We start from the raw sequence: 27,306 nt of genomic DNA on the forward strand, positions 1-27,306 counted from the left end.
CCCCCCCAGATAGGTCTCTGGATCCGCCACTGCATATACAGTGTTCCTTATTCCATAAGAGCTCCCAGTTTTTTAACATTTCATAAAATTGATCAACCAGTTCTACCCAGTCACACAAGCGTGTGGGGAGAAGCGCAGAGCTGGGCAAACGATTGATAAATCGAACAGGTGTGCGCACCATGTACACGGTGTATGCACTATTTTTGCCCGCTATTTTTGATGCGTTGTTCCGTCACACAACTGTATCGTAGAGTGAAATTATTATCATACATTGTGTAACAGATTATTGGTCCGTTTGCCCAAACGTAACCCATTTGTTGGGTCCACCAACGCTAGCTGATACATTTTGCTATTTCTTTTTAAGAAAATAATAAAGAGACCACTGGTTCTGTAAGGATCTACATTTTGCATTTACATAGATTATAGTAGAATAAATAATGTGATTTAAGTGTATTATCTCGAAGCTCTAGGGGTATTATGTCGTGAATCAATTCGACAAGCATGTGTTTACATAATTAATGTGATACTGTGATAATATAAGAAAAAATATCGAGGCATGTGGGATTGATTGCAAATCTACTATTCAGCCATGTACAATTAAGCAATCAGTTCGGATGTATGGCCCCTGGCTTTATCTAAAATTACAGCTTTGACCCTGATCCGACGGTCCGGCACACCTTTTGGTCACTATTCGTGGGGTCAATTATAGGATATTCCGGAATGGCTTTTAACCAGGCAACGGTACAACGGATCAGCTCAGTCAAGACATTGGAAGAGGCCAAAAAGTAAGAAGATTTTTCAAGAAACAAAATCAAAATTTAAGTTCGTCGACAGGCAGGATATTTTCTGTCATTTTCTCTGAAAATATACCTTTATACCGTATATTCCAATAGATGCGTTTTGCTTTCACCGATATCTCTTGTGTCCGTTAAACTGCCCATGTACATTGTATGCAATTAACGATATTCTTAGTGATCTTCATTTATGCCATTCATGTTTGTTTACATATGTGTTCTGAAATTATGAAACATTTTTCATTTTACAACATGGAAGCGCTCAGGCAGGGGTTCTTGATAAGGGGGAAACCTTGAGTACTAGAAAGTACTGATGTAAAAGCAGGGCAGTTGGCATCTGATCAGGCACCCATGACTATCTTGGTTAAAGGCTAGTGCGCTAAAATTTGGAAAACCCGACCTTCCTATTATACAAACTTCTCATAACTAACATTGTTGTTACCAATGTTAAAGTTTATGGTCAACATATTTTAGTAAATCGAATTAGCAATGAGGCATCATATTTTGTTTTATCATCAACATAATAATTGCACAATTGTTATGTTGAGAGTAAAAATTGATTTATTGAGTTAATTTGAAGGCATTGCCAATTAAACAATTAACATAATAATACTTTCTGTGAAATGTTTTGTTTTCAGAATTCTGTATATCTCTGGTCCTGTGTTCTTCGTGTTTGGCATTATTGTAAATATTGAGGGACTAGTAATGTTTGCCTACTTCAATGTTATTGGGTGTGATCCCGTGGAAGCAGGTATTATCAGGAACGCGAACCAGGTAATTATCTAGTAACCAGGTTTCTATTAACGCTGGTATAATCAGGAACGCGAACCAGGTAAGTATCTAGTAACCAGGTTTCTGTTAACGCTGGTATTATCAGGAACGCGAACCAGGTAATTATCTAGTAACCAGGTTTCTATTAACGCTGGTATTATCAGGAATGCGAACCAGGTAATTATCTAGTCACCAGGTTTCTATTAACGCTGGTATTATCAGGAACGCGAACCAGGTAATTATCTACTCACCTTATTTCTAACCAAACTGGTATTTAGGGACCCGAACTAATCAAGCGTATAAGGTTAAACTTTGTGGTATCTCGGTTTTTATCCTATATGCAATTTGCATAAAAAGAGGCAGATTTAGCGATACCCGATGAGTACGAAAAAGACATTACAAAAAATGATGTCAAAAACAGTGTGGAATCGGCGTGATTTTTTGCATTCTGTGTTTGTGAGTTCTTGTACTTGTAAGAAAGTCACATTATCTTGCCACTCTATTATACCTAAGAACCATTCTTTGTCGTAATCTTGTGTGTCTATAAGTGACCAAACAGTCCAAATCGATGGTGCCGAAGCTGATGGAGTGGACGTTGGCAATATGAATATGCGTACGTTCGACGACCAGTTACACTTTAAAAAAATGGGGGCGTTTCACATTGAGATTCATTTTGGGTGGCAGGCATTCTATCGGAAAAGATTTGTATTGGTGTTATAAAAAACCTGGTGGTCGCCATTATCACGTGTTTAGCAGTACGCTAACATTTTCTATCACTTCTAAGCGTGAACGATTTCACGTGGCAACTGTCTTTAGTTCATTTGTATGTCATGTGAAGAAAGAACATTCAACTCGTTATGATTGATTAATAGTTAAGTCAACACTCAAATAAGACCATTTTTTGTGTGTTTATACAAGTTGCTACCCCACATGGTGGTGAGGATATTCCACGGGCTTCCTGGGCTCTCCGGGCTGTTCCTCGCCTCTTTGTTTAGTGCGTCCTTGAGGTAGGCATTGATTGACTGATCACATGATAACTTACTGAGATATTTACGCATCCGAAATAAAATATTCGATCTAACAATCATATCATTTCGTATAAGGTGTGTTCAGGATTAATAGGATTGTAAAATTAATTTTGATAAAAATTTCAAAACAGTTAATAATTTTCATTTCTACATCATCGTTGATATACAAAACAATATGTATACAAATTTAAAAATATAATTTGTTGTGATTAAAGTATATACCTGAAAGTTTTGCTATCTTAGTACACTTTCCTCAGGACTTAGTTGTCTTAGCGCTCAGACAGTGGAAGATTTCCTCAAACCTCGGTACAAGGACATGTCCGACAGAAAAGCCACAGCCATAGCAAAGGTTTCAGGTATGGGATCTCCACAACTTGTTATATAATATATATAATATTAATACAAACTTTATTTATTTTACAACAATTTTGAATCAAGTTTTTACAACTTATTTTAATCACTATTGTTGGCCGGGATGATAGCGCTTGTGGATCTTATTATGGGAGGACACAAGAGTATCCGGAGAGAACCCACGCGGTCGGGCAGGTGATATCTTTTCACGTCCAATCGGGGAATCGAACCCCGGCCGCCTTGGTGAAAGGCAACTGCGCTATCCTCTGCGCCACCCGACCATCCATACCTTGTTAAGTCTAGATAAATGTCTTTTATTAAAACATGTAGATAACATTTTTGTGTTTCATAGTATGAGTATTTAACGTAAAAAGCTTTTTCTTTCCGTTTTGTTTCTGATTCATTTTCATAGATATTTAATAATATTTTATGTACATATCTTAGACCAAACATCGTTTCTGACTTGAGTATGACATATGTAAATTGCTACCGTATATGATAAGTTTGCACTCTGATCATACTGAAATGTGTTTCAGTGATAATCTACGGAGGGCTTTCTGTTACAATAACAGCTTTGATCGCAAACGTATCAGGATCTCTGAGTCAGGTATGTAGAGCGCTTTCAGGAAATAACAACGTGTACTACTTTGAAGTGTTTACGATCTATTTTGAACTTTGACCTTGATCCTATGATAGAACGCATTAACGTCAGATATGTGTTTGTTGTTTTTCTTGTTTTTATATAACATGGATGCAGAACATAATTTGAGTAGATATTATTTACTAGTAAATGTATTTTCATGAAAAGGCGAGCCATTTCACAGACAACAAAAATTACAGTAGTTGCCCAGATCAAACATTCATCTTACATGTATTAGTCCGAATTATTCTGACGTTTTATCGACTTTTTCATATCGGTCTGTCGTCGATTAACGTCAGAACTCCGGCACTCTATAATATGCGGGAAATATGCGACCCGCGCCCGGAGCGCACTTCAAACTGATATTTTAGAAACAAATCGTAACTTTCACACACATGTCGCACATGGATCGAAAGATCTATTCTATATGCACTAGGTGGTATCAATAACATGTTTCAAAAATCATTACGAAAAATATTTTCCAACGTTTTCTATACCAACCCATGTTTTTAATGGAAATTAGGCCATGAGCAATGTCACATGACTTGACGAGATCTCGCGTTACCGAAGGTTATTCCCAACATTGTGACGTAGGCCGGCGAGATTTTAGTCACGTGACATTAGAAGGCGGGGCTACCAAAAAACTAAGGTAAAACAGAGTTAGTTTGAAAAAATATGTTTTTAGTGATTGTATTGGTTGTTTGAGGCATGCTATGGATGTTCATCTTATCAATAAAGAACAGATCTTTCAATCCATGTGCGACATGTGTTAGAAAGTGACGATTTGTTTCTAAAATATCAGTTTGAAGTGCGCTCCGGGCGCGGGTCGCATATTTCCCGCATATTATAGAGGGCCGGAATTCTGACGTGAATAAATAGAAAATATAATATAAAACATATTTTTGTCAAGACAGGAAGTGATCGGACGGTGATGTCAGGTAGCAATTGCCTTTATCCTCTGCAGAAATTCTGTTTGTGACATGTACAATATCTAATGTAATTTTCGAGGAATGAACTGCTTGTGTTATATCGTTTTTCTGTCACCGTTAATCTTGTGATATAGATGCCTGCCCATGATCATCTGTCTGTACCTACAAATGTATTAAAACCTCAAATGGAGACACGGTAGTCAAGTGGTAGGACGACAGGCTCGTGACCGAAAGGTTGCAGGTTAGAGTCACGGCACGGTACTATGTTGTATATTTGAACAAGATTATTTACTTCACTTGTTTCAGTCACTTAGCTGTAAATGAGTACGTGGTTGGGCAGCGCTAGAATTGTTGAATGCTAGCAGTGAGCGCCGAAATGGCAGCACCGGCTGTATGCTCCCCAGGGAGTTGAGAAATATATTGGCTAATTGCAAAGGCCTTATTACCACAGGATGATTATTTGTGAACCGCTTTGAGACGACCTTCGAACTAGGTTGTAATAAAGCGGTATATAAGAATCTCGAATTATTTTATTATTATTATAAATGGTGCATTCTGAAAAAACACCTTTATATAATGTAAACAACATCCGTGTATAGCTATTGGTTGTATTGTCTTCTCTTTGCGATCGGAATGGAGAGTTTGGCAACATGTTGAATCAGTCAAATTAGAGACGAATATCATCTGATGTACATGTATCAGTATTGGTGATGCATGCTATTGTCCACATACTGTCAACTTTTAGTTTTCAAGTTGATCTTTTTTTAGGTGAGCAGCTCAATCCTTAACTGCTTTGCAGGTCCACTCGCTGGCCTGTTCTTTCTTTCTATATTTTGTCCATGGGCAACAAAAAAGGTAGGAACTGAAACATCGCTGTTTCTAAGATCAATACATCGACGTTATTATTTGCAATATTGTAATTTCTGTCACCATGCATCGATCATTCATCACCGATTACAAAACGTTTTACGATATTTTGAATCATACTGCTTGGCAATGTATCTTTTCGTGTTACTACCTCTTAAGCAATATTTAACGTTTTATAAGTTATTATCTCATTCGGGGTTTTTAACTTGAAAATTAATCAAATAAGCGTGTCTATTTAAAGTGATATTGATTGCAATGGGATTTTATGATCAAAACATTAGAGTTAGGAGTTCTACCAAAGTACTAATTAGCCTTATTACTTAATCCATTTTAGGGCTTTCTCATTGGTGGAACGAGTTCTATGCTATTTATTCTATGGTTATCACTCGGATCAAATTTCTTCACGTCTGCACCAAGTCAGCCTTGGCTACCACCAAACCCTACAGATAACTGCTTTCTCGACTCGACATTATTGGCAAATACAACCAGCATGACAAATGCATCGTTCTTAAACAACTCAATGTCTGTTTCATTAAATGATGTAGCTTCACGGATTGTAATATATCAAAATGAAATGGATGTTTTCAATTCAATTGAACCGTAAGTTATATATCGATATTTGCATACACATTTTAAAAACTCATGTATTTTTGCATCTTTCGCAAACAAGGATTGCTACATAACAGCAGGAATGTTTCTGATAATTTCCCCCTGTTATTAGACTTTAATTTATAATTTAGCCTGCCAGAAAGTATCGTTGATAAGGTTAAGCATACTTTCTCTCACATATCATTTACATATATGTAGTATCCAACTTGTATAACATCGTAAGTAAGCAATTGTGTACAAAAATCATATCTTTTGTTGAACAGAACTATTGTTAACATTTCACAGTTAAAAACTGATTGCATATCTAAAAACTGAAAATGGTAGATAATCAATAATAGGTATAAATTAACAGTTACTAGAATGCTTTCCCATGTTAAATACTATTAAGTTTTTTATACAGAATGTTAGGGAGATGACCATCCTCGATGATCCAGGAATTACGCTCACCTAGCTCTCTGCGCCCCTGGGATAATGTCATAGCAACATTAATGGCACGTGGCTGGCTATTTGATTGGTCTTAGGTAAAAAAAAAAAACAACACCTGCCCAATCGTAATTGGAAGATCAAAGAGGAACGACCCGAATGAATCTTTTGATGTTCATCAAATGATTAAACTAGTCTTCTCGTTTAATCCACAAGGTCACGGAGACATATTCCAGGAGTGCGGAGAGCGAAAGTTAGCGTTACCCCTGGAGTATCGAGGATGGGAGATTATCTGCACAAATACAAATGTTTCTGAGGATGGGTTTAACTTATGTTTCCATGGTAAACATCATACTGATATTCATCTTTTGTTCGAATAAATCTGAAAGAAAAATAGGATAACTTAAACTTCACCACATTTCCTGAAATAAATTAACCGGTCTCAGTGTTTTAATTTCAGATTGTTTAAAGCTGCGAATTTTTTTAATACTGCACTTTTTAATCCTTTGAAATTCACTGCAAATTCAATCATTCAAAAGTCCTATCCTAGGCTGCTAACTATTGTTTCAAAATATAATGAAGGTTAACTGTTTCGTAAGTATTGTTTATATAAATACCTTTAAACGTTGCTCAGTTCAGCGAATGATGAAGAAAATATTAGAGTTTGCAGCATTTTTAATGGGTCTTAAACCTTAGTTTAAGTAATATTTAATCCGGTTAAATGAATTTAGTGTGTTCAGATATTTAAAACCTTAATTAAAATAATTATAATGATCTGTTTTACCTGATTTACCTTTTTTTTGTGATTTGAAATAACTTTGTGTATGATAAACATATTTGATTTGGTGTTTTTTTGCCATGATGCACTATATCCGTATAATATTTGATGCAATCGGTGTGTATACAACTATTTATATTTCTAGCATTGAATTAATTTCAATCCTATCATGACCGGGAACCTTTCGCAAAAAAAAAAAAAAAAAAAGCCAAGCAAGCAAAAACATTGTTATTGTAGCTGATACATTTTGAGGCAGTGTTGTGTTTTTCTATTTCCGGTGACCTAGACAAGGCATTGACAAGCTTTATTCGGTCTCGTTCCGGTGGTTTGGAGTCATTGGAGTAACCATGGCAATTGTTATTGGTGCTCTTGTAAGCTATGTCACAGGTACATAATACGTGTTCTGACGCCTTATCACGTGACCTCACCAACGTAATGTAATGAAGAAGCGAAAATATCAATGACGTCATTTATATGTATCATTAGAAATAGCATTCGAGAATCACATTCTGTTTACAAAAATGTATACAACATGGTAAAAATGGTTATCGTGAAATATAAATCTTGCTTGTTTACAAAATAATACTAATCTAACGAAGTGAGAAAAACGTGTATGCAATATGTGTAAGATTTATATGACATTAAAATATTTTCAGATGTTATTGAACTTCTAAATTTTGAGAAATACAAAATATAAATGCAATTTATTGAAACATCATAAAAATTGTGTTTTTCAATTGTTTGTTCTGCATATTGATTATAATCATTAAAATCATTTCTGCTCAATTCGATCTCTAGGCATTCCACCAAAGGATGAAATCGATGTGCGATACATATTACCTCTCGGGGACCAGTTGTTTCCGTATCTACCCAAAAAGGCACGTCGATGGCTTGAGTTTGGGGTCGATTTTGAAAAGGTATATTAATAATCACGAATTTTATTTTTGTGTCTAGTGGTGGTTTTTTTAAGTATTGTCACTTGCAATTTGCTAAAGTGACACCTGCGTAGTCTTACACCCTGTGGGATCTAACATATTGGTTAAATTCCTCCGGGTGTCGAAATGCGAGGAAGTCTTCGGCAGGTCTTTCTTTAAGGAATGTTATTATAGCAAATATGAAAGAACAGCAAATGCTCAGAGTTTTTGTTCTATTTTACTGTTTTATACTTTTGAAAATAACTACATCATTTTACAAGATGTTATTGAATTGCATTATTTTCAAACATTATGCGATTACCATCATTGCGCTGTTTACCCCTACCGAGGACAGTGCTTTTTCAAATTTTATTTAAAAAAGTTTGTTTCCCTGTTATTATTGTACGTCTTTTCGAAATGAAAAGCATAAGGTTAACTATTCTTGGAGTGTAAAATATATATCATAAAACCAAGTAGGACAATTCTAAAAGTAAACTTTATTAGGTGAATGTTGGAACTCTAAATTAATACTAATATATCTCATGTATGTATATAACGGCTTATATGAATAAAGAAATTACTGAATGGCGTTTTACATTATATACTGTATATGTAACTGAGCCTTTAACTTTAGCAAATATTAAAGTAAAAGTATCTACCAAAAAAAATGTTTTGCACTATTTTTCAGAGAATAAGATGGCTAGAGAAACAGGACGTGGAAACGACATATCCAACCGATCTGTTTGGAGAACTTAATATCGAGTTGTACGAAATTAAGGAATTTGACACTGTATCGAGCGGGAATGGTCCAAATGCTAGTCATGATATAAGAGAGTTTGATTGAAATACTGACAGAGTAACGACTTGAAAGTAGAACTAGAATGTAATGTTATCATTTGTTTATGAAATATACTAATGGTTGGCATATTTAACCAGATTTGCAGCTGCATAATATACTTTTGATAGCAAATTGACGACCTATCGACTCAAAAGGACAAATTAACTACGTACATGTATCAGCTCAACAGGATAAATTGACGACCTATCGACTCAACAGGACAAATTGACGATCTATCGACTCAACAGGACAAAATTACTGCGTATTGACTCAACAGGACAAAGTGACGACCTATCGACTTTACAGGACCAATTGACAAGCTATCGACTCAACAGGACAAATTTAGTACGTATCAACTCAACAGGACCAATTGACGACCCATCGACTCAGCAGGACAAACTTACTACGTATCGACTCAACAAGACAAATTGACGACCCATCGACTCAGCAGGACAAACTTACTACGTATCGATTCAACAGGACAAATTGACGACCTATCGACTCAACAGGACAAATTGACGACGTAACAACTCAACAGGACAAATTGATGACGCATCGACTCAACAAGATACATTTACGATTTATCGACTCAACAGGACAAATTGACGACCCATCGACTCAACAGGACACATTGACGACCTATCGACTCAACAGAACAAATTGATGACCCATCGACTCAACAGGACAAATTGACGATCTATCGACTCAACAGGACAAATTTACTACGTATTGACTCACCAGGACAAATTGACGACCTATCGACTCAACAGGACCAATTGAAGACATATCAACTGAAAAGGGGAAATTGAGGACTTATCGACTCAACAGGACCAATTGACGACGTTACGTCTCACCAGGACAAATTGACGACCTATCGGCTCGATAGGACAAATCGACTACGTAACCACCCAACAGGTCAAATTGATGACCTATCGACTAAACAAGACAAATTTACGATTTATCGACTCAACAGGACAAATTGACGACCCATCGACTCAACAGGACACATAACGGCCTATCGACTTAACAGTACAAATTGATGACGTATCGACTCAACAGGACAAATTGACGATCTATCGGCTCAACAGGACAAATTTACTACGTATTGACTCAACAGGACAAATTGACGACCTATCGACTTAGCAGGACCAATTGACAAGCTATTGATTGAACAGGACACATTAACTACTTATCAACTCAACAGGATCAATTGACGACCTACCGACCCAACAGGACAAATTGACGACGTAACGACTCAACAAGACAAATTGACGACGCATCGACTCAACAAGACAAATTTACGATTTATCGACTCAACAGGAAAAATTGACAACCCATCGACTCAACAGGACACTTGGACAACATATCGACTCAACAGAACAAATTGACGACCTATCAACTCAACAGGACAAATTGACGACCCATCGACTCAGCAGGACACATTGACGACCCATCGACTCAACAGGACAAATTGACGACCTATCGACTCAACAGGATAAATTGATGACGTATCAACTCTACAGGACCAATTGAAGACATATCAACTGAACAGGGGAAATTGAGGACTTATCGACTCAACAGGACCAATTGACGACGTTACGTCTCACCAGGACAAATTGACGACCTATCGGCTCGATAGGACAAATCGACTACGTAACGACGCAACAGGTCAAATTGATGACCTATCGACTCAACAAGACAAATTTACGATTTATCGACTCAACAGGACAAATTGACGACCCATCGACTCAACAGGACACATAACGGCCTATCGACTTAACAGTACAAATTGATGACGTATCGACTCAACAGGACAAATTGACGATCTATCGACTCAACAGGACAAATTTACTGCGTATTGACTTAACAGGACAAATTGAAGACCTATCGACTCAACAGGTCAAATTGACGTCCTATCGACTCAACAGGACAAATTGACGACCTATCGACTCAACAGGACAAATTGATCACGTAACGACTCAACAGGACAAATTGACGACATATCAACTCCACAGGAGAAATTGACGACCTAGCAACTAAATAGGTCAAATTGACGACCCATCGACTCAACAGGACAAATTGATGACGTATCGACTCCACAGGACAAATTGACGACCTATCGACTCAACAGGATAAATTGACGACCTATCGACTCCACATGACAAATTGACGACCTGTCGACTAAACAGGTCAAATTGACGACCTATCGACTCAACAGGACAAAATGACGACGTATCGACTCAACAGGACAAATTGACGACCTATCGACTCAACATGACAAATTGACGACATATCAACTCCACAGGACAAATTGACTAACTCATTTTATAATTAGACTTGAGTCATAGTTTTTTGATGCAATATGCATTTGAACCTAATACACAAGATCATTATATTCACAGGGAAAGGGCCTGTATCATACTACTCAGATATAATAAATTACTTCGGAAACACATTTTGATGGTCATTTATTAACGATTATGTTTTTATTACAAAAGTGCATATATTGTTTTATATTTTTATATCAATTTAACATACGTCGAAAAATCATTTTCAACTGATTGAGCTTAGAAGACAAAACTATTCTATACATGTAATACGAAATGTGAACTTCAAGATTGTTGTCATTACACACATACATAAGAAATAAACACCCTGACTATAAAGGAATTAAAACTCAGTTTTCAAAAACTTAAGACACAGTGCATAGGTCTTCAAACAAAGTAGACATTTAAATCCATGGTTGATCATAAGGTTTTGATGCCAATCATAAAATGTTTTCAGCCAGAAAAATGACATGCAAAATATGACCACGTAATTGTATGATACCTGCATCAGGACGCCTCCACCCGGGAAAAGTTTTAGACAATTAAATTACATCATACAATAAACGGATATTTCTCTTTATGAAAACTGGTAAAGTGTTCCTGATGTCATTTACTGTACATGTATGTGAAATATAAATATCAAACTAACAAAATATCATAACCTTTTTTTATTATACCTCATCCATGTAATCTTGTTCCTGATTAATTATTACAGCATCACGCGATACAAAACAATCGCGATGTCGCCTTGTCGTGAGCCTGTTCCGAGTAGTCTCTAGTAGTAGTTCACTATCGTATGAAATTTGTAGAGATGTTCCGGGTAGATTGTCTGTCAACAAAGATGGCTGCTTGGGGAAGATATTGTCTGCCGTCGGCAAAAGAAATGAAAGAGATATTGCAGATTATTTTTTTTAAATACAAAATGGATAATGATCGGGTCAGTGGATTCATACCGAAACTTAAGCAGTTATAACTAACCGTAAAAGGGCATTTTACAGGTTCGATAATTCAACATTAGACAATCGATTGGGTGAAAGTTTGCTCGCGTCCAGTGAGAGAACGGGAGGTCTTCAGAGTAGTCTATGGTAGCTAGGGGCTAAAGAAATGTATCAAGGGAAAGATGGACTTGGATATTGACCGACATGAGTTCTCATCATTGGTTGAAAAAGAAGGAATAAGGGAAAATTGATCCCCAACCCCCTGTATAGCCCCCTTCTTATCTATATTTCATATATAATAAGTATAATAAAACCATTAATGAGTGTGGCATTACGATTTACTCACCCTCGAGTTGTTATATCACCCGAGGGCGATTTATCATTACTATCGAATTCAATATCCCGTTCATGACATTGTATTCGTTGTAACGACACTGAATATGTATTTCTTACCTGGAAGCGAATTGTAATACTTCCTAAGAAACGCTAAGTACTGCCATTTAGATCCCATTTATTGGTAATACAGATCAACAATAAAATTATCTTGAAAACATTTAATGACCAGAATCAACAAAGATTCACCCCCTGTTTTTTGTTCCGTTTACGGAGGGGTACATACAGTATTTGTATTGAAATACTAGACCACGCGAATTTGATAATATACTGTATATTATCATATATACCAACCAAAATACAATAAAATTCGATTTATTATTAATTAAATGATTTAGACTTATTTGATTGAATTGCTGAGCTGACTTATCATAAACTGCTTGACAGGTTAGCCTGTTTCGCGTTTGTAAGATAGCTACGAAGAATCGAAACAATAAACTATTTTTAAGCCACACAAAGTAAATATATATATATATATATATATTTACATTTGCATGACATTGTCACTATATAGCCTCTTTGAAAGCTGTGTCGTTGATGGGACTTTAATAACCATGCATCACGAGACACAATTATTAGCGTATTAATACAACACTGACCGGAACTACAATATCCAATATAAATAGACATGACGGCTGCTGAAATATCGCTGGGCATTGTGATATTTGACAATGTCATTGTAAATTTATGTGCAAAATAAAAAATTAAATTAAAAACACTTTTATTACCACGAAAACAAGACCAAGGTCTGCAATATCGTACAAAATGCACATCGGTTGAAATCACCAATGCCGTCAATGGAAACAATTTTAACGCTCATGCAATTTATCAGAAATATCGTCTGTTACACTGCACTGATCAACAGGTGTTCGTTACAAATGTCCGAAATACACATATTCTATAGACCTACTGACACATATGATACAGACCTTCTGATATGAGTCACAACACACATAAAACATTTCAGAAATTTGTAACGAACCCCTCTGCTCCATCGCAAGATCACTCACTTGAAACGCTATCAGTTTCACGCGTCTTGCAGCCACGGTTTCCTCAGTTTTTGACGACATGTCAAATAACGAGGCTGCTATAGAATCTACCGACTGTAGTCAGATTCCCATACAATCATCAAATAAATTCACGTCTCGATTCTTCACATAATGAGCAAAGAGAAAGTTCGAATAAACTTCCAACAATTATTCCCTCGTAGAGGGCTAGGTCGGCTTTTAAGTGTTCACTGTATTTATCCATGCACGAAATTTGTTCCGGGGAAAATCGAAACAATTTCAAATCTAACTTTCAGCTCAGAGTTCTATTGATAAACTTAAATCACCCTATATACATACCATACGCAATTGTATTGATACTGAATTGTGAAATAAAATTGAAAGGTTTGTTAAAATTTCAAAGTACTACTTTGTTTGCCAATCAGCACGCGACAACACGCTGGTCCAACTATTGAACGAATTTGTGTGGACTGTCAATGAGGCGGGAATTTTAGATTTTAAATATAAATTGTAAGTTAAAAAAGAACATAAGAGACAGAGAAAACGTAAATATAAGTATTGAATTGTTTGTGTATGGTAATTATGATCTATTTGAATGACACAGCTTTGAAAACAAACAAATCATAATGTGCGCTGTGTCATTCAAATAGATCATAAATACCATTCAAAAACAGTTCAATGCTTGATTAACGATGTCAAAAATATTGATATATACAATGACAACTTTAATAACGTCATACTAAATGCTGCATCAGAAACAATCCCCAAAACTTCCGGTAAATCAAGGGAACGGAAACATAAACCCTGGTGGAATGAAAGCTGCGCCATAACAAAGAGAATAAAACGTAGATGGGGAAAAAATTGTAAGAAAAATCCAACAGAACAAAACTTCGAAAATTATAAAATAGCTAAAAATAAAATCAATACAACATGTAAAAAACACAAAGAAAATCACTGGATAGAATTTTGTAGTTCACTAAACAATAAAACTAATACTAAAACAGTATGGAAAAAAATCAAAGCGATACAGGGAATACCACCTAAAGAAATTCCAATCTTAGGGAAAAACGCGGAAGGTAAAACAAATTTAGAGAAAGCGAATTTACTAGCTAAACAATCTCAACAAGCTAGCAGTAACCAAAACTGTACAGACGAATTAAAATACAGACATAAATGGAATTAGAGAATAGCTCAATGAATTGGAAGATAATGACACAAATCTCAACATCCCGTTCACTTTAGACGAATATGCAAACGCACTCAAAACAAAATAAAATACATCCCCGGGCATACATTGCCTATCACATTCTATACTTAAAAAATGCCCAGATAATTTAAACATAATCATTATAGATCTAGTAAACACTATCTGACAAACGGGGACCTACCCAATTTTAAAACCGGGAAAGGATAAAGAAAATCCAGCATCGTATAGACCAATCTCCCTGACAGCTCATCTGTGTAAAACACTAGAAACTATGATAAACAATAGATAAAATATCACATAACTAAAAAGAATCGAATAAGCGAAAACCAAAGCGGTTTCAGAAACCATAGATCTACCATAGACTCATTAGTTAGAATAACTTCGGAAATAAGAGATACACTAAGTAAAAACCACCACACCTTGGCCGTGTTCCTAGATCTTGAAAAATCATACGATCTCATCTGGCACGAGGGACTACTAAAGTCACTAAAATAAGTAGGAATAACAGGCAACATCCTAAAGTTTATTACCCATTTTTTTGCAGGATAGGAAAATACAAGTACGGATAAATAATACCCTATCAGATGAACATACACTAGAAAACGGAGTACCACAAGGTTGTGTAATATCACCTACCTTATTCAATATCTATATGAACACACTGGACTCTCATCTAAAACTAAAAAGCTACAATAAAATTCACGCACGAATAGGACAATTCGCTGATGACACCAGCATATGGAAAAGCGGTTTAAATATAAAAAATAATGGTAAAATAATTCAGAGAACATTAGATTCCATACAAGAATAGGCTGATAAATGGGGCTTTAACATATCTAAAGAAAAAACGGTAGCCATGTCATTTTCTAGAAGAAATAAACAATCATATCTCTATCTAGGTAATACAACAAAGGAATATGTAAAACAAACGAGATACCTAGGAATGATAATCGACCAAAAACTGTCATGCATTGGATAACAAGTGCAGAGCGGTGCTTGTCATGCAGGACTTGTCAGCTGAATTTGACGTCATCGACCATGGCATACTTTATAAACGCCTGGAATACTCTTATGGAGTGACTGATACCGCATGCTGGATACAGTCTTATCTGAGTGAACGACGACAGCGTGTTGCTATCGGATCTTCCACCTCACATGAGGGGTTCCTCAAGGGTCGGTGTTAGGACCACGAAAATATCGTATGTACTCCAAACCGATTGGAGAGATGTGTCGTCGCCATAGCCTTCGCTATCATTGCTATGCCGATGACACACAAATGTACATGGTCATAAAACCACAGGACAGTTGGAATACAGTCTCAGAAAGTCTGGAAGCTTGTCCGACAGATATCAGTATCTGGATGAACGCCAACATGCTTAAGCTTAGTCAGGAAAAGACGGAACTTATCGTCTTTTCCCCAAAGGGTCAGCAAACAATGGCTCTCCAGCTCAAGGTCGGTGCCAGAACTATTAAGACTGATCCAGCTGTTAAAAACTTTGATAGTTCACTGAACATGGAGAAACAAATGAACGCTATTGCCAAATCCTGTTACTACCCGATCAGGAACATCGGATGTATTCGGCAGTTTTTAACTGCAGATGCATGCAAGATTTTGGTGCATTCACTTGTTACCTCTCGGTTGGATTATGGTAATGCCCTGCTCTGTGGTATATCTGACAAACTAACTAGTCGTCTGCAGAGGTCCAGAACACTGCAGCACGGCTAGTTACTCCTACTCGAAAGAGAGAGCACATCACACCTGTGCTTTATTCGTTGTACTGGTTACCTGTACGATACAGGTCGCAGTACAAAATTCTGGTATACACATACAAGGCACTGAATGGAACAGCTCCTCAGTACCTACAGGAGCTTGTTACCCTGTACACGCCGTCACGATCACTGCGGTCGGAGTCAGAATCTTTGTTGTGTGTCCCAAAATCTCGTACTGTGACCTACGGAAACAGATGCTTTGGGAGGGTTTCGGTTACGTTGTGGAATAGCTTACCATCTGCTATTAGAAAGTCAAATACACTGGCCAAGTTCAAGAGGGACATCAAAACTCACCTTCACGTCTGCATTTTAGAATCTTTGCAAAGACGTCATGTAAATACCACCCTTTTACTTGTTCAATTATGTGCACATTGTTTGCTTAAATGTATAAAAGAGATTGTAAGCCTTTGTTTTTTGTTTTCACAATTATAACAATTACTATTATCCATATGTTGGAAAGCGCTTTAGAGTAATTTTACAAATTACACAGGGCGCTATATAAATGTTGTATAGTATTATTACTATTATGGATACCACATATTAATAACATAAAAGAAAGCTGTAAAAGGACTCTAAACAAATTAATATTCGTATCCGGGAACAAATTAGGATCCAATAAAAATACACTCCTTACACTCTACAATGCGTTAATTAGGTCAAAAATAGATAACGGATGCCAAATATATAACTCAGCTTCCGACAATGCACTAAAAACACTAAACATAATTCAGCATAAAGCTTTAAGAATAGCTCCGGGAGCAATTAAAATTACTCCAACAATTAGTCTACAGCAAAAAGCGGCGAAATACCACTTAAGTTAAGAAGAGATAAATTAAACCCAAACATTAGGAGCAGACTTCCCGCCCAACCGAATAGTACTAGACGCCAAGGACATCAAATATAGAAATAAATTATATGGTTACAAAAAAACACCATTTAGTCACGTGACTAATGATTTAATAAAAGAACACAAATTAGAAAACATCCAAATTGAAGAAATATCCCCTAACCCAACACCACCATGGTTACTAGGCCAACCAGATATTAGCAAGGATATTTTGAAAGCGACAATTAAAAAAAGATAATCCAACAGCAGCTAAGACAATAGCTTTATCTATTATCAATGATAAATATAAAAATACACCTAATTCTAACTACGTCTGTGATGTAACGACGGTTTTCATTGGTTAAAAAGAGTGCATTATTGAGCGATATACCATGCGCGTGCCAATAACCGATGCCAATAACCAATGCACGTGAAATAGTGCGCACGCATGCTGTTCCAACAACCTCCCCGTAAATTAACAAAAATAGCATAACTGTTAGGCGGGATTAAATATATTTGACAGGCCTGCTATTCAAAAGATTACACGGATCTATAGACCTAAAGTATGTGGGTCCGTGCAGTGAAAATGGTTTATTAATTATTGACATTTAAAATGTACAGGTCTGTGGACAAAATGGTAAATTATCAATTACTTCTGTTTTTACTTCACTGGGTAGTGCCGTACATTTCACGATGTGTGCAGTGTGTGTATGTACTGTCAAGCGTTGATTTCATGTTTTGACGAACGATGTCGATAGCGTGCCAATGTTTGTTAATTGAAATAAACATCGTATCTGCCGTCACACGTGTTCAGTTGTTTCATGTCTGCAAAACGTTGCCTGCTTTCAAGGTCAAGTGATGTCGAGCATTCGCCTACAGTGTACATACCGTGTGTGAAGAATAATGTTGCAAAAAGTAGCATCGGTCTGAACAGTGGTTGCAAAACACAGCTGTCCGGTGACGTCGGTGAAGGTGAAGGTCGGGTCATGATCAGCCGGTCAGTGACTTTCCATCACGTCATGGCAACCAACTAAATATGCCAACTCATGTCAGGTCAATTGTATGATGTTGTATCACTGGCACTTCCAAGAAAATCCGCTTAACTATCGGTACGATGATGATGGTTTTAGAAGTAAACGCAATCCGGGAATCCCAACCCTTAGAGTCCACTTAGAGTCCCCGATCTGTACAGCTCTGGCTGACCTCTTGAGTGACCGTGACCGTGACTTGCCCGCTGTGGATGACATGTGGCTGACCCTGACCCTCTGCATGGGAGGGTCCTGATGCCCTGTTCGCTGGTATCCACTGCAATGTCCAGATGTGGTCGTAATCCTCCTCAGGAAAGCACAGTCTGTAACCTGTGCCTGTAACTACTGAGGTAGGCCGCTGTGAGTACTAAAACCCGCGACAGGTGGCTATGGCGCGTCCACACATGTTTACCTGTGTCCTTAGCTCGTTATATATTCCACCATAATGCACGCACATATGTTGATTATTTCTTAAATACTATACGGACGGGTCTAAAACCCCTGACAACAATAGAGTAGGACTAGGGATTTATTCATCAGAAAATAATATAGCAATATTCGTAAGACTAACTGATAACTGTTTTGTATATACTAGTGAATTTATAGCTATAGGTCTAGCACTTAGAATTATTGACCAAGAAAAACCTGAACAAGGGGCTGTAATTCTAACAGATAGTCTATCCTCTCTACAATCGATAGAAACCAAAAAGCAGTACAAGAACCACCGTACTTAACTCTATTTTAAATTCAGTTCAATTTCTTTAAAATCAAGGAATTCCCGTAAAATTCGAATACGTATCAGCCCAAGTAGACATTCCCGGAAATGAAAAAGCCGATAAATTTTCCAAAAAGGCACTAAAACAAGAAACAATTCAGTGTGAAGTCAATTCATCTAATGAAGAGGCATACTCTCTAATAAACAAAGCCATAGACAATAAATGTATAAAAACATGGAACGAGGTAGGGCAAAACAATGAATTACGTACTATAATAAAAATAAAACAATTAAAAAAACTAAACTATATGGCCATAGTAAAAGTGAAGATGTTACAATAACAAGACTGAAACTAGGTACAACCAAACTAAATGAAAACATCAGTATTATGAACAAAGATATATCTGTCAACCTGTCCCAATTGTAAAGAAAACGAAACAATAGATCATGTTTTTTGGCACCGTCACAAACATAAAGAAGAAATTAAAGAATTAAGAAATGAACTAAACGAAAATAAGATCAAAATCACGACAATTTATGAACTCCTAGCAATTAAAGAAGCAGAAAGATTAATATATAAATCTGATAAAAATTTCAAGCAAAATAAACTATTTGAGCAGGATCTAGAATTGTGGACCCGAGACCATTGATCAAGGGGAAATAACTCTTTTGAAATTTTCCACTTTTTTCTATAAACACGAATTACATTTCAAAATAAAGCGGTTCGCTGTTTTTAGACTGTACAAAGCTTAAACGATGGATATAAATTAGGATAGAACTGTATCAGCACTATAAACTGCATAATACTACCCGTAAAATAGGTCCTCTCGCTCATTCGACGGTGCTATATAGACCTATTAGTTAGGTAGGAATAACGGGATAAGCGAATACTGAACTAATAATCAATATCTGTTTATCTGACACAGCTAATATTGTAATAACAACAATATCCAATCACTCAAAATAATAAACAAACTGAATTAATCATTCAAAACTAAAAAACATTTATTAATTATTCAAAAACCTAAAACATTTCACTCCCGGTTGATGTAAGAAAGCTGCAGCGTATGTGTTCTGACCACGTGCTGGATGTTCCGTTTTAAAAAGGACGAGTCTTCCAACCCACAGCAATCTTATGTCTAATCGAGTATGATATTATATATATATATATATGCATACATGAACACATACACATGAATATATATATATATGTACCGTCGGGGGCGATGTACAATCGTTTCGGTACGCCGTTATTAGACTGTACAAAGCCTAAACGACGGATAGAACTTTATTACCACTATAAACTGTATAATACGACCCTTAAAATAGGACCTCTCGCTCGTTCGGCGTAAAACCCTACAAGGTTAGCGCGGGTAAAGGAGGGAGGACGACGGTGCTATATAGACATATTAGTTAGGTAGGAATAACGGGATAAGCGAATACTGAAACAGTAATCAAGATCTGTTTATTTGACACAGCTAATAGGCTAATAATAACACTATATCCAAGCAATTGCATTAAAAACAAAAACGCAGTAAAAATCGTTCATAATAAAAAAAACTGTAAGTCCCAAGGTTACCCAGGGAGGCTATACCAGGGTGGACTGCTACTCGTCCACCCATACATTGGTATATACCGTGACTCCAGGAGGTCTGGGGTCTCCTCCTTTGTGCCCCACCCCCATATACAGTTAAAAAAACAACCAATCCACTCTTAAACATAAATAAAATTAAATCGTGTTAAATAAGTATACCGCTATAGGAAAAAAGATAGATGGATGAACTCGGCAAAAGACATCTATTATGCGGCTGCGCCCCCCGACCCACCCCGGGGGAGGCCTGGTGGTATATCTGCTGCTTTTTTATGTTTGTTTGTTCGGTTTTATTCTATCTGCTTGTATACTCATAATTACATAATATTCCATCCCCAACACCACTCCGGTCCATACAACTAGCATTTGATAAAGCCCATAAATCCATCTGCACATTTCTTTGACACACAGCACTTCTTTCAACCTCCAACCCCTCCAGCTCCCATCCAGGTTATAACTAAACGATAACAATAATCCCCCCTCCCCCACCTTCCTCGTTTTTCCTCTTTACCCATACTAAATATTTCGGAACGATGAGCAGAAGTAAGATAAAGACAAGTCGAGGTTTTTAAGAAAGATGACATTGGTACAAGTACAGTCAGGTATATTCTCAGTGACGAATGATGAAAAGAGGATTACATTGAACGGACAACAAAAAAACAGCACATGCATGACACTAACCACTAACATACAGTCCGTCGAATGGGACTATAAATGGTGGCCCGTGTGAGAACTGTCTAATCTCGCACGGAAAAAAATCCCTCTGGGTTTTTCGAAAAAGAGTAGGCGCGTAAACGCCGACACAGAGGGTAGTGAAACCTTTATTCAAAATTTTAGGCCGTTAGAACTATGGTCTCTTTATTAAGACAATTCGAAGGACTTCCAAATTCATAGAATAGGCAGGGGCTGGTGTGGCTGGCGGCGGTTCAGTACCTCACTTTCGGTCCAGACTTGGTGATGCTGTACGACGAGTGTTAGGTTAAGGCATTATTAGGCATAGGAGCCGTCTTACAAAAACTAGACTTATAGTAATACAGTAAATATATCAAGGATAGACGGCCCCTTCTCTTACCTATCCCCCTCTTCGACTCTTTACTCCATACTTTATCCCTTCTACTCATTTTCCTTTTTGTTCTTCGTCTGCTGGATAACCGAACTACTCGGTAGTGAAGCGGACGTACAGCCTATCAATCAATCAAGCATCTATATAGATATTCAAACTGCTGGCAGGGGAAGCCATAGGAAATCATAGTTCAAGGGATGGTTGATATTATAAGGAAATCCCATCTGAAATGGAGGAAAATTTCAACAACCTTGGTCCAGATTGCGTTTGGACACAGAAAAAAAGGTGTTGCCCGGGCAACTAGGGCCGCCACTGAATTCTATGTACATTTGTACTATTTCCCTAGTTGATAAGTGTCTATTTTCCATGCTATGTACATTTGTGTTGTTGCACTCGTTTACAAATCTATTGCGTGTTCATTCCATGCGAGTGTCGGACGTTTCGCTCCAAAACTGTAACGACCCAATTGCAAGCTGTTACGCCCCAAATTTCATTCATTTTGGCCCAACCAGTTCGCCGCAAAAAAACATAACGCCCCAACTAGTTCGCCCCAAATGATAATAATAATAATAATAATAATATACAACATTTATATAGCGCCCTATATTATTTGTAAAATTACTCTAAGGCGCTTTACAACATATGGATAATAGTAATGATATAAAAATGTTGCTTGCATTTCCCTATTTTCTTCGGAAATCGTAGCTAAATAATTATGTGATTGTGTTTTCCGTGCAAAGCGGAATAACTCTTGTTTCGTGTACTACGGAAAGGTCGGCAATGTAATACACCACCAATTAAATATATACATGTACATATTATTTTTGGTTTTGAAAAGCCGGAATAGTAATTCATTATTTATCAAAAAAAAAAAAAAAAAAAAAAGTTAATTAACTATTTATTTATAATTTAGTTTAATTACTATTTTGGTTTGTTTTTATATGCATGGATCGGTCTAATTAAAAAATCACTTCCGTTTTTATGATATGTTTCCTTTTACTTCGTTTTCAGTTAATGTATCCATAAGATGGACTTAACAAAATGGAGCATTGTGTACATTCTCAAATCACACACCGACGCGTGTGGCTTTAAAATAAACAACAAATGTTTTCATGTATGTGTACATCTTGGCATCAAACTTTGATTGCTGTAGCTATTAAACAAACAACAAAGCCATATATCGACGATCTGTAGTAAATTACTAAGATCAGAGAGGCAATTATTTTCCCGATTCCTTTACATTTTGTGTCGCTGCATTGATGGCAGGTGTTATTAAGATAACAACGTTATGAAGATGTATCCACAAAAAAATAAAGCACCATACCAACTGAAATCTGACATAATCTATCACAAGTATGTCGGACGTAACTTACGATTGTGTTTTTTGCACCCGCGTACCACGACAGGAGGCACTTCAGCGCGACATCTGCATAACATGGTAACATAGGAAATGCATTTCTGGTAAGTACCAATGAACACAAGTTTGTAGGTGCTATCCTCATGGACCTCTCCAAGGCCTTCGACTGTATTCCTCACGGGCTGCTGCTCCAGAAGCTGACTGATTATGGGTTGGACGAGGCCACAGTCGGTCTCATCAGTAGCTATCTCGGGGGCAGATTTCAGCAGACTAGGCTGGGGTCCAATGTCTCTGACTGGGAGCAGATGGAGAGGCATGTATTTATATATTTTAGATGATATATATGTTTAAGAAAATCAGATTATTTCCACCCGTGCCGTAGATAGCTAACGTAACATATCTATAATATCCATGTTAGGCATGTATTTATATATTTTACAGTACGTGGGCGAGACCTGCACCCAGCTCAATGTCAGGATCAACAACCATCGCTGCTCCATCAAGCAGAACAAACCAGACTTCCCTGTGGCAAGGCATTTTAATATGCCTAGCCATAGTTGAAAAGACATGCAGGTTGTTGCCACAGATCATTGCCCTACATGGGATGAAACGAGACGACGTACGAAAGAACGGTTTTGGATCACCAATCTACAAACCCGCTACCCTCGAGGTATGAACGAACGATAGGCGGTTGCCATCCGCTCGTTTTCTTTCCAGGGGGCATTTGACCTAATGGTGCATTACTGCACAGTTGGTTTGCTATCTCACCTGCCTGCTGCTTCATGTCAGTGTGTGTGACCAACAGCCGTTGTCAGATTAATTTTGCAGATTTATACAGTATCTTGGCCATTTCATCTACTTATTCCTCCTTCACTCCACGTTTTTGATATCTCTCGTTGACTCACTTTATATGATAGTGCATCTTGCGCAAGAATAGGTCCTCTACATCAGCGTTCCTTGTCCGCGATGCTCTCAGCTTAATTGCTGCCTTCAAACTGTATTTAGCCGAGGGGACTATTGGTTTTATATAATAGCTATATTTTCAATTATAGTATATCAATTCTATCTTCTTGTAATATGATGTATAGGTACATGTAACTGTTCTGTTTCACTGTGTCTTGAAAAAGGAGCGGATCGCTCCGAAAATTTGACAACCTAAACTTGTCTACACTGTTGGAATTACTTCTTTGCCCCATATATATTTTAGATGATATACATGTTTCAGATAATTAGATTATTTCCATGCCTGCCGTAGATAGCTAACGTAACATATCTACAATATCTATGTTAGGCATGTATTTATATACCTAACATGATATATATGTTTAAGATAGTTAGATTATTTTCACGCCTGCCGTGGATACCTAACGTAACATATCTATAATATCTATGTTAGGCATGCATGTATATACCTAACATGATATACATGTATATTTTTAAGATAATTAGATTATTTCCACGCCTGCCGTAGATAGCTAACGTAACATATATATAATATTTATGTTAGGCATGTATTTATATATTTTAGATGATATATATGTTTAAGATAATTAGATTATTAGCACGCCTGCCGTAGATAGCTAACGTAACATATCTATAATATCTATGTTAGGCATGTATTTATATACCTAACATGATATATATGTTTAAGATAATCAGATTATTTCCACGCGTGCCGTAGATAGCTAACGTAACATATATATAATTTCAACCGGTTGACGGTTTAGGAATTAGGATGAAATTATTTTCTCTTTGGTATGAGAGTAGCCAATAGGTGGCTCTAGTCGTGCTACAGGTGTTCGCACGTGCTGAGATAGTGTATATACGTGTCATTCAGGCGACACAGGTAAAGCCGTGCACACGTGAATTTTTTGTTGTTGTTATTTATAAATAAGTAGGGTAGGAGTGATGATTGTGTGTGAGATGTACACTTACACTGTTGTGTTGCTGTTTTTTGATGATTATATGTAAATAAATATCAGTCAGTGCCTATGTCGCTGGGAAATACAAGATTTTGTATTTGTGTTATTATTCCTATTGGATAATAATTTAGGAGAGAACTACAATATCTATGTTAGGCATGTATTTATATACCTAACATGATATATATGTTTCAGATAATTAGATTATTTGCACACCTGCCGTAGATAGCTAACGTAACATATCTATAATATCTATGTTAGGCATGTATTTATATACCTAACATGATATATATGTTTAAGATAATTAGATTATTTCCACGCCTGCCGTAGATAGCTAACGTAACATATATATAATATTTATGTTAGGCATGTATTTATATATTTTAGATGATATATATGTTTAAGATAATTAGATTATTAGCACGCCTGCCGTAGATACCTAACGTAACATATCTATAATATCTATGTTAGGCATGTATTTATATACCTAACATGATATATATGTTTAAGATAATTAGATTATTTCCACGCCTGCCGTAGATAGCTAACGTAACATATATATAATATTTATGTTAGGCATGTATTTATATATTTTAGATGATATATATGTTTAAGATAATTAGATTATTAGCACGCCTGCCGTAGATAGCTAACGTAACATATCTATAATATCTATGTTAGGCATGTATTTATATACCTAACATGATATATATGTTTAAGATAATCAGATTATTTCCACGCGTGCCGTAGATAGCTAACGTAACATATATATAATTTCAACCGGTTGACGGTTTAGGAATTAGGATGAAATTATTTTCTCTTTGGTATGAGAGTAGCCAATAGGTGGCTCTAGTCGTGCTACAGGTGTTCGCACGTGCTGAGATAGTGTATATACGTGTCATTCAGGCGACACAGGTAAAGCCGTGCACACGTGAATTTTTTGTTGTTGTTATTTATAAATAAGTAGGGTAGGAGTGATGATTGTGTGTGAGATGTACACTTACACTGTTGTGTTGCTGTTTTTTGATGATTATATGTAAATAAATATCAGTCAGTGCCTATGTCGCTGGGAAATACAAGATTTTGTATTTGTGTTATTATTCCTATTGGATAATAATTTAGGAGAGAACTACAATATCTATGTTAGGCATGTATTTATATACCTAACATGATATATATGTTTCAGATAATTAGATTATTTGCACACCTGCCGTAGATAGCTAACGTAACATATCTATAATATCTATGTTAGGCATGTATTTATATACCTAACATGATATATATGTTTAAGATAGATAGATTATTTCCACGCCTGCCGTAGATAGCTAACGTAACATATCTACAATATCTATGTTAGGCATGTATTTATATACCTAACATGATATATATGTTTAAGATAATTAGATTATTTGCACACCTGCCGTAGATAGCTAACGTAACATATCTATAATATCTATGTTAGGCATGTTGTAAACAACAACTCATATCTAAGTACGCCAGAATACTTGTTATTGAATGTCAACCTTTTGTATTTGCTATACATATTAGGTATATGATGTTATGTAGGCATAGGCTATAGGATGTTAGGTAGGTATAGGATGTAAGGTAGATAAGGTAGACATAAGATGTAAGGAAAGTATAGAATGTTAGGTAAGCATATGGTGTTAGGTAGGCATAGGATGTTAGGTAGGTGTAGTGTAGGGTGTTAGGTAGGCATAGGATGTAAGGTTGGTATATGATCTTAGGTAGGTGTTAGGATAGTGTAGTATGTTAGGTAGTAGTAGGGTAGTGTAGGATGTTAGGTAGGTGCAGGAGTTTAGGTGGGTGTAGGTGTAAGGTAGCCGTAGGATGTAAGATAGACATATGATGTAGGTAGGTGTAGGGTGTTAGGTAGGTATATGGTAGGTAGTAAAAGGATGTTAGGTATAGGATGCTAAGTTGGTGTAGGATGTAAGGTAGATGTAGGATGCTAAGTAGGTGTAGGATGTTAGGTGTAGGATGTTAGGTAGGCATAACAAGAATTTTACTTTAAGTTATAATTTTGATAGGAAGTTTAGTTAATAAACCCTGTAATTTAAACTTGTTTAATATACACAAACAAACCTTATATCAATACAATTTTATGTCGGCTTTGGTAAATAAATATAGAATTGTTTCAAAACATATTCAGATGTTACCGTTAGCATAGTATACGTTACAGAGGACGATTCGAGCCCCCCC

The 27,306-nt window shown here is 36.5% G+C and overlaps 1 protein-coding gene across 1 annotated transcript in view; it reads left to right on the plus strand.

Annotated features, from left to right (window-relative positions):
- LOC110447482 (sodium-coupled monocarboxylate transporter 1-like) overlaps window positions 1-10,639 on the plus strand; it is a 46,701-nt gene extending 36,062 nt beyond the window's left edge. Inside the window, exons 9-18 of the mRNA XM_021493217.1 lie at window positions 648-785; window positions 1,433-1,568; window positions 2,484-2,572; window positions 2,837-2,949; window positions 3,481-3,551; window positions 5,282-5,368; window positions 5,715-5,980; window positions 7,477-7,577; window positions 7,989-8,107; window positions 8,793-10,639. Coding sequence (XP_021348892.1) covers window positions 648-785; window positions 1,433-1,568; window positions 2,484-2,572; window positions 2,837-2,949; window positions 3,481-3,551; window positions 5,282-5,368; window positions 5,715-5,980; window positions 7,477-7,577; window positions 7,989-8,107; window positions 8,793-8,948 — 1,276 coding nt within the window. The 3' untranslated portion in view covers window positions 8,949-10,639. The remainder of the gene's footprint in view (window positions 1-647; window positions 786-1,432; window positions 1,569-2,483; window positions 2,573-2,836; window positions 2,950-3,480; window positions 3,552-5,281; window positions 5,369-5,714; window positions 5,981-7,476; window positions 7,578-7,988; window positions 8,108-8,792) is intronic.
- The last annotated feature ends 16,667 nt before the right edge of the window (window positions 10,640-27,306 follow it).

This window comes from Mizuhopecten yessoensis, unplaced genomic scaffold (assembly GCF_002113885.1).
Source record: "Mizuhopecten yessoensis strain PY_sf001 unplaced genomic scaffold, ASM211388v2 scaffold3431, whole genome shotgun sequence".
Lineage (NCBI taxonomy): Eukaryota > Metazoa > Mollusca > Bivalvia > Pectinida > Pectinidae > Mizuhopecten > Mizuhopecten yessoensis.